Source organism: Macrobrachium rosenbergii, chromosome 50 (assembly GCF_040412425.1).
Source record: "Macrobrachium rosenbergii isolate ZJJX-2024 chromosome 50, ASM4041242v1, whole genome shotgun sequence".
Classification (NCBI taxonomy): Eukaryota; Metazoa; Arthropoda; class Malacostraca; order Decapoda; family Palaemonidae; genus Macrobrachium; species Macrobrachium rosenbergii.
The window spans coordinates 37272001-37281706 of NC_089790.1; the positions used below are offsets into that span (position 1 = coordinate 37272001).

General features: G+C 38.2%; 1 protein-coding gene across 3 annotated transcripts in view; it reads right to left on the reverse strand.

Annotated features, from left to right (window-relative positions):
* Nucleotides 1-3786: 3786 nt before the first annotated feature.
* Nucleotides 3787-9706, reverse strand: part of LOC136832841 (A disintegrin and metalloproteinase with thrombospondin motifs like) — a 353918-nt gene continuing 347998 nt past the window's right edge. For all 3 annotated transcript variants that reach the window (XM_067094498.1, XM_067094497.1, XM_067094499.1), the window contains exons 13-18: nucleotides 9630-9706; nucleotides 9216-9342; nucleotides 8866-9035; nucleotides 8116-8235; nucleotides 7245-7453; nucleotides 3787-6895 (exon numbers count right to left, since the gene is read on the reverse strand). The exon at nucleotides 9630-9706 is cut by the window's right edge and continues 88 nt beyond it. In XM_067094498.1, coding sequence (XP_066950599.1) covers nucleotides 6747-6895; nucleotides 7245-7453; nucleotides 8116-8235; nucleotides 8866-9035; nucleotides 9216-9342; nucleotides 9630-9706 — 852 coding nt within the window. In that variant the 3' untranslated portion in view covers nucleotides 3787-6746. The remainder of the gene's footprint in view (nucleotides 6896-7244; nucleotides 7454-8115; nucleotides 8236-8865; nucleotides 9036-9215; nucleotides 9343-9629) is intronic.

The following is a 9706-nucleotide window of genomic DNA, read 5'->3' on the forward strand; positions in this document are numbered from 1 at the left end:
TGCCTCTTCATATTGGTTGAACTCCTACAATTATTAAAAAATCATAGGATTCACACTGTGGTCCTATAGACCTTTTTAACCTTGCTGAATCTCCCCCAGTTCAGCAAGTGAGGTTGTCCCCTACAGTATTGACCAAAATGTTCTCTTCCCTACCCTGCACAAATGATCCACCAACCCGTGACCTATCTACTGGCCAAGAAGAATCTTTTAACCAAGAGCGTCCCTCCCACCAGAAAGAACTATCCAAGATCATTTCTGTCCTTTTCCCACATGTCAACCAGTCACTGGGACTATCATGTGCAGGCACATAGGTCAAGACCACCTCTGGAATTAAAGAGTTTTTTTCCCGTATTCTATTTTCACAAATACAGGGAGAACACTTTTCAATACCAGCCAACTTAGGGCAACTTTGCTGTCCGACCAATCGAACAGTTCTACAAACTCATCCTTCTCAAAGGATTCTTTAATAAATTTGGCCATTCTTGCAGCTAGCAACAATGCCATCAACTCTAGTTTTGGAACAGTTAAATCTTTAATGGGTGCTACTCTTGCCTTTGCCACCATTAAATAAGAGTTTTTGTTCTTAACTCAATAAGCTACACAACCATATGCTAATTCACTGGCCTCGCAGAATATGTGTAAGGAGTCCCCCTCCTAGGCTAGTATTCCTAGGAGAGGAAATATCAAAACATTTTTCCAAGTCTTCGGATAACTCAACCCATTGTTTCTGTAATGGGTCTGGGAGTTGTTCATATCAATCCAGTTGTTGCTTCCACAAATTCTGCAGGTATATCCTTGCCCTAATAGTAACAGGTAGAAGTACTCCTAATGGACTGTAAATCGGTACAACAGTTCTCAACATTTCTCTCTTAGTCTGGCTGGACTTATTTATCTTAGACGGATGTGACGTCAAGGTATCTGTCAAGTTGCTGCTGATGGGATCTTTGGCGAATCAAAACCAAAACCTACTGGTCCACTGTTATTTTTAGAGTATACAAGTGATATGACTGTTTGCCTGGAAAACAAGATTGTTCAGTACGCCAATGATGCAACGCTTGTAGGTGTAGTAAAATCTCAACTTTGGAGAAATGAAGCTGCCCTAGTCGCATTCGTGACATGGAGCACATTAGTGAGTGATGTCGGCAGGGTGAGGATGAACTCCAGTAAAACGAAAACACTACTGATTAGAAGAACTCGTACAGATTTTCCACCCTATCCTCCGCTACCTACAGGTGAATGGGACTCTGCTGAATGAGTTTGAAGCTTCAACTATTCTAGGTGTAATTTCTGACTCATCTTACTTTTGAGAAACATCTGACGAAAGTGTCAGCAAATGCCCCACAAAAGTTAGGTATTGTGCGCAAGGCCTCATTTATTTATAACACTGATAAAATCAATGCAGCCTATGTTAGTCCTTCCTTTACTAGAATACTCCTCTCCGGTGTGAATGTTTGCTTCTGTCTTTTAGACAGCGTGGTTCGTGGTGGCAAGTTTCTGATTCCTAATAGTAGCAGTTATGACTTGGACCATCGACGGACGCTCGCTGTCAATTTTTCATAAGTTGAACAGCAGTACCAGTATGTGGTAAATGTGTCTCTTTGTCGAGTTTCTCAGTTCCAGAGGCCCTTTATTCCTCATACCGTTGGACTGTGGAAGTCTCCCTGGGGAAGCCGTGCAATTGGAACTTCAGAAGTTTTACTGTTCAAGTGATTATGCAAAGCATTACTACCCTAATACAATTCTCCTAGTATTTTAATAATTTACTTACATTTTTATCTATTATTATTTTTTTATTATTTTTTCTTTTTTAATAAGTGATCTCCCCTTTCTTTCTGTATTTCCCATTACCTTCTGTTACTTCTCTCTAGCGAACACAATGACCCCTGTTGGCTTGTTTATATGAATAGGATTCATCTTTTGGATAATAATAATAATAATGATAATAATAATAATAATAATAATAAAATACAAAACAATAAATACAAAACACGATGCACCTTTCTGCGTTGCATTGCACTACGTATCTAGTTACATTCATGATTTGAGGCGTAGGTGAGTGTAGAACGCAGTGGCGTTCAAATTTTGAAAATCCGACGGTAATTACCGAAGTCATGATGGCTCTTATGACCCAAGTGTGTCCACATAGCAACTCGCGCGGGTTAAGGAGCACTTTCCGGGTGACCTGGCTCACGGCCAAGCATTCGGGAACCAGATAGTTTGCCTTAAAATTACATTTCAACAAAATATGCTATATAGCTACAATGATGTTCGAGAAACTAAATTTGAGGACATATCTGTTTGAAACTCGTATGTGACTTAATGTCATGAAATTTTGAAATTTTCGGAGGTTGTTCGGCATATCGAAACATAATTTGGTTGCATAATTTTTAAGATATGAATGTTTATACTTTTAGTGGTGCTATAATAATAATAATAATAATAATAATAATAATAATAATAATAATAATAATAATAATAATAATAATAATAGTAATAATAAATTAATTTTCAACTTTTCATGGATTTTTTCATATCTCATGTTAAACTATCTTAAGTGGTCTTAAAATGGATATATAGTAAATGAGAATTTTAAAAAATTCTTGATTACCTAAGGATTCCACTCCCCCACACATTTTTAATTTAACCATTATATTGAAAACCATGGGTTTTATTTACACTCTGATGCAAATAAATTTATGAAAAAATGTTTTAATAAAAACCAATTTGAAGTTCGATTAATCTTTGCACAAACTCACCTTGCTAATGGCAGATGGTTTTCACATATACTTTTCCCGAATACATGATAATTCTTCGGAGTATATAATGCGTACCATTAAATGTCTTTAGGCTCTCCAAAAACCATATTCTGCAGCTGGAAAAAAATTCATAATCTTGACTTCAATTCACTACCACTTAAAAGACTTTTGTAATCACCCCGGAAGTAACTTTTATGGGTCTTTTGTAAGGTTCTAAATGGAGTGCCCCTTGAACTTTTACTACACTTCTTCAAAATTTCACTTTGCCACTCGTCACATCGGAATAACTATGAACAGCCAAAAGCAGCCCCGTGTAAGTCTGTAAATCTTCCATCAGATTTTTGGGGATCAACACTGTAAACATTGGTTCTCCTGTTTACTTCATCACTATGGATAACGACCAAGTCATTAGTTCAGCGAAAGTTTAGAGGGCATTCTGGAATAGAGCTGACACATGACTCGCTCTAATTTGTCTCTATTTCGGTTGGCTAATCGTCTCCAAACTTTCTCAAATACCCGTACCTGTGCGAACTATACTTCCTCCTCCAAAGAAAAGTAACAACTGAAGGCCTTTTTTCACGATTCACGCAGCCAAATGAAATTGTCGTACGTGGCAGAAAAATAATTGAATCTTTGCCGAAATGATAGCAGTTGCCCGTTGTATTTAAACGGATTTACTAGGCAAAGGAATGGGCAACAGGTAAAGACATTATATGTCTGGCATGGGTGACATGTTGAACTATGGGACTATAGCGAAAGCAGGATTTCGATAGTCACACCCCAAAACTCGATTTTGTACTGGAAACATGGCCCTGAAGGTATAATGAAAATGTCGTCAAGTATACATTTATTACCAGCTTGTGCCTCAGTATTTGAATTTTCAATTTGTTTTGCTGTATCTTGTTTATAACGAAATAACTACCTAGGACCTGTCGTTTAATTCTCGACAGAACGTGAGTGACACGTTGCATGATTTCTCCAACAGCAGCCAAAGAATTAGAACTGAAAATGATGGGTAAAATAAACACAATTTCTAACCGTATTTTTATTTATCCGTTTTTTATGGTGGGGCTTTGAGTATCTGTCAGTAGGATCAGGTCTCAAATACTCAGCTTTACAATAGGTACACGAGTCACAATGAATACTGAACAAGAACGCTGAATATGAGAGCTGAATTCTTAAAATGAGTCTTGAGCCTTAACACCAGACTTTTTACCTGACATAGTACGAGTAGGGAAAACAGAAACTGGTAGATCAGAGAATTTAGCAAGCATCCAAGTTTCTCACGCAACTAGAGACCTAGAAAAGGTTTAGGAAAACTTGAGCCACTAATCCTGTAAGGCTCTATCTTCACGTGGAGTATCCCTTATAAGACTCCTCCAAACTCGAGGAATCCTTCGTGGACAAGTTTTGAGTTAGGGAATCTTTCAGGATTAGTCGTAAGACGATCTTCAAGAGGTGTGGTGTTAATCTTCCGTCAAATAATCTTTTAATAACTCATCTTCAATCAGAGAACTCACCTTTTAATAGGACTTTCTGAATAATAAAGAAAAATCATCCGGATTTAGCAATACAGTAGAATTCTTTGATTACTTACTCTACCTATATCAGGTAAAGGGAAGCCCAAGCCAGAGCACCTTCAAGAATAGTTTCTGAATAAAAAAATATACGAGAAACTTTCGCTACATCATAAAAATTCTGGGAGTTTGTTTAGAGTCAGAGATATCACTACAAATGTTTCTTGAATCATAAACTTTTTTGAATTTATATTAAATATGAGAACTTTATAAATTTTGTATGAAGCAAATAAACATTTCGAGACTCGTACTGAAGCGTAGAATCCATTTATAACTCATCCTGCATCCAGAAACTCATAGAAGACAGACTCGTTTCGCGTTCAGGACTCCTTACGAACTCTATAGGAATTCTTCATGAATTAAAGAATCCTCCAGAGAGCCGTTACGACACGGAGAATCTTATAAGGAACTTGTCCTTTGTCAGGTAGCATTCATTAAGGAGCTAATACTGAGTTTGCAAATGTTCTAGGATATCTTTCTTATCCTAAACTCCTTCGTGGTCAGATTTAAACTACCGGATGTTTGCTTTGACAGAAATCCTTCAGGCACCTACTATGGAAAAAAAGAGGCAAAGAAATCCCCAATAAATATCAAATAACATAAATAACAAAGTTACTAAAATAATAGTACGAAAATGTTCTTAGCCTATCCTGTTTTTCCATAATTCTTGAACAAGTGTTTGGCTCAAGAATAATTTCAGTCTGTTCACATTTCTAAAAGTCTCGAAGGAGAATTAAACACAAAAGTTTTAAAGTGAAAACCTATCATAATTCTACTGGCGGTAAGCTCAACCTTTTCTAATAGTGCCTGGATCTTTGACTGCCTATTTATTAGCCTATTCATTTCAGAAAAATACTGATGATTTTGTTCCTTCACAATATTAACTTCAGAAACAAGCCAGTGTAAAACAAGACTTTCATTTATAAAGAATTTAAGACTCAATCCCTGTTTGCATTTCACTTCCGTTCAGACCTATAATACTCTATCACTGGTAAGGGTAGCCTAGAAATGATAGTCTAGAGAGATTCTTTTGTTGATGGGGATTGAGGCAGAGGAACACTCTGCTGTCTCCAGCACTTATTGCCATGAATAGAAGATCCACAGACCTCTGAGGTAAAAAAAAAAAAAACGCATTCAGCTCCTCATGACGAACGCTAACATACGTCTGGCAGCCTAGATACGTTAGGTTACCAGCCTAAGAAATAATAATAAAAAAGAGGCGGGGTTGTCGGGAAAGTTGGTGAAGAGAAATGAGTGACAAATGAGATTATCCCTAACAAGCCACCACTACTGGGAAAGATATTAACTGACCTGTAGGAAAATGTAGTACTGAAAACTGACATGAAAATTAATAAAAAAGGAACTGTTGAAGGAGTAGGAAGCAAATCTTACACATAAATACTACGGTTCTAGGAAGTTATGTACAACGTAGAGAAACTAATGCTCTTATTCATAAAAAGTCATTATAAAATGGCTCCATTTTTTCGATTATTTGGTCACTATAGAAAATCTTCAAATGGAAAAATAATTTTCTTTCACAAAAATACCATTACAATAATGAAGACAATGACAAAAACGTTATGGTACAGCAAGGGGAAATCGAGGTTTATATATAAAAATCAACAACTATGTACATTACACAAGTCCAGCTGAACAAGGATCAGTCCAACGGGCACATCATTTCGCTCGTACGAACGATTTTTTTAAAGAAAGACTTTTTGATTGAATGCCTATATTAAAGGCACTCATAAACCTTATGGGGATTCACACGTCTACGATAGCGCATGCGCAGTCTGGATTGGGTCTGCAACACCACAACTCTTCATACTTAACAAATAATTTTTCGAATATTTCATTGGTTACGATGTCTTCTGACAATGGTTGCTGTAATACGTTAGCCTAGATATGTTCCTGACGCAAATAGCTAATATTGTCAATTGCAGATAACGCCTTTCACAGCAGATTATTTTAACCATGAAATATCAAAGCAGTGTTTTAGCTTAGGTTATTATCAACATTTTTTTTAATTCCTAATATTACTGGTGGGTGACGAAAATCAAAGATTTGGAAACGTTAGATACTGATTTAAACTCCAAAATGTAATAGACTCAATATCCGATCAGTGACGAAAAGTCAGCGAAAACCTCGAATTAGCGACAATTCCCAATGTGCGTCGTCGCCTTGCCAGCAAGCCGCCGTCGCAGCTTCCAGTGTCGCTGGAATTCCGTTTTGGATAACCTCCCTGACATGAGCTGGTTGCTTGTGAAAGTGCCGTGGTATATGCATGGATGCGTGTACCCCTACATGGTACGGGCAGGCCCAACGTGGTAGTAGTAGGGCTACCCAGGGCCACGATGCCACAGTTTTAATTTCCTGGCGACGCCCGCGGCCAGGTCTTCCCTTACACCTCCAGCTAACGTCCACGACACATCTCTTTCTGGGAACGGCAGCAGTTCTTCTGAATGTAGCGATGGCCGCAGTATCTGAAGCCATAAGACCTCAAGAACTCCCTGCATGTGAGGCTGCCAGCGATGTTGGCTATGCGGTCCTCGCACTCACCGTCTGCAAAGGAAACACTCGAATGAAACTAACGCGGTCCTTGACCTGACATACAAACTGAGAATCTGCCATTCACATCCGAAGATTCGATTGACATAAATTATAAAACAAAGTTAAAATAGCTGCGTGATTATCACGCTGGATTTATTATCACATGCACTGAAAGGCCGAACCGACGTAAGTGCTGAAAGAAACCACTTGTGCTAGTGATCACAGACTGAAACAATTAAGATTATAGTTAATTTTTTTTTATTTCATTTACATTGGACAACTGTCCTGTATTTTTGAAGAGGATTGCGACATAAAGGTCTTATGTTCTTTACAAAGCAAGTTGTTCCCCACATCAGCCTACCTGATGGTTTGACTGGATCTTTTAAGTTTTTCTTTAAATCTTTCGGTGGTGAAGGTGTTGTAGTCGTTGTTGTGGTTGTTGTCGTCGTGGTGGCGGTGGTGGTTGAACTTGTAGTAGTTGATGTTGTGGAGGTGGTTGTGGCTGGTTTGGAGGAACTGGATGTGTTCGGGTCCCATCGGTTTCTGTTCCATTTGTTCCACCAGGAAGACCTGAGCAAATCAAGTAAGCCAATGAATGTAAGAATTACTTAAATTTGGATTTGAATCAATAATACTGACAAATGTCTTTCATGGAGCTTGAAAGTATATACTGTAACTTTGCCATAGATTACAGAAGTTCTTAGTGCTAAAAAAGTCCATTTCCAATTGATAAGCTAAACAGATCGCAATGTTAGCTATTATGAAAGCTAACTGCTCTGAATAAAAAGTTATCGATGATATGTATTAAATACATTTGCTTATTTCATGTTCAAAAAGAGCAACTCAAATGTTATGAATGCTTCAGTTAATGAATTTGGTTAATAACAATTAATTTTCCCACATGTAATATAATACAATTCCATATTATATCCCCCAGCTACCTTCATAATCACGCGATGTATGTAATTTTTCGACTTGTACGTATTTCTGTGTGAATAAGTGACCTTCAGTTACCCCCCACAATATGACCCAGCCATTGACGGACCCAGTTAGCACAAGGCCAGAAGCCTTAAAAATTTTCATTTTCTTTTTCCTCTACTATGAACTTGCTTCTAGTCTTTTTCTCTAACTAATCCGTGCAAGCAGTTCTTACAGAATTCCAGTCTGGAGTCCTCTCACCCAGCTGGCTTTATTCTATCCTACACCCTCAGACATCATGTAGGCTTACTAACCTGGTAGTGGATGACGTTGTGGTGGACGGGACGGTGTATGGTTCTGGCGTGGTGGAGGATGGAGGATCTGTGTACACAGGCTTGATCTGTGTAGATTCGAACAAATACTGGTCTCCAGATCTGGAATGACACAACAAGAATTATGTCAGCTTACCTTTGGACTTCTTTAAAAGGACTGTTTGGAACATTCAGGGGAACAATGATTAAAGAAAGCAGAATGTTTTTTTAATCATGGATTTCATGAGATATTCCTTCGAACGGGACATTTTTAAGAGGGCAGGTAAAGAGCTTTTCGCTGTTGAGGTGTTTGGATTTAAATTAAAATTAAGGGCAGTCTTTAGGCACTGTGTTCCTTAATGACTAAATTTGGTATAAAACGGCTTTGATGATAACACCCAGTGCTTTTAAATCACAATTGTACCTTTCATTTTTATCTTCCACACCACAACCTGGTTTCTAAACAGAAAATTTGGCTCAGAAGTACCCATACTGCAACTTTACCTTCTGCAACAAACTTTTAATTCGAAAAGTTCTTGAGTACCTTTCTACCCTTATTGATCACACTTTCACTTATTTGTCGTCTTTGGCGATCGTTCCCAAGGCCTACACAAGACATCTATTTCACAAGAGTCAGCCTACTCTTCTTGTCCTGCTATTTTTTCACCAGATCAAGCAAAATGGCCATTAATCACAGCTACCAATAAACATCATTCCTGTAACCCAAAACAAATCAGTGGTCCGTTTTCATACCTGTGGATATCAAAGTCAGCGATGGTGTTTCCGTTGTCATAAACGCAACGTCCGTTGCTGCAAATCTTCCCATTGCCACAGTCAGACCCTTCTGCAGCTGGTCTGTAGGAAACGCAATAACCACTGGAGGAATCGAAGCAGAAGAGCTGAGCGCAGACTCTGTCGTCTTTCTGTTGTAGAAAAATGATTGTTATCACCGCTCATATCTTTACAAATAATTTTAAGAACGAAACATTTTGTCACGACGTGTCGTTATTTGAAAAATCAAAGTAAATGTTCCACAAGCGTGTATTTAAAGCAGAAATACAGGCAATTAATGCAGTTAAAAGTTGAAAACACAAGTAACTTACGAAGCAGGCAGAAGTCCCTCTGTCTTTCCTGCACTGAGCATCAAGCGTAAGTAGTTTCCCAGGAAGTACTCTCGGAAGGGATTCGTCCTCGTGGGGTAGATTATAAAGGCAGGTGGCTGTGTCTCCGCTGTGCAGTAGAGCAATGGAAAGTTAGCCTGAATTCCCTGTGTTATTTAGTAGCAGTACTAATAATACTGTTTCATCTTTCAAGTTATGAGAAACTCATTCTGTGGCAATATACTGCAGGTGATCATCTGAGCATGATACTTATAAAATGTATTTTTTCCGGATTACGAGATTCAAATTGTGCAGGAGTTGGTACTGAACTAATTATATATGATAACAGACACGTTATTGTCAGGGGAAATAAAGAAATAACTTTTGTGGGAAGGAAAACGAAAAACAAGGTCCTACTTGAGGAAATGGTGGAACTGCTCCACGGAGCACGACGACCAGCGGAATCCTTTCTCTGTGTGCCTGAGGTCACTCAT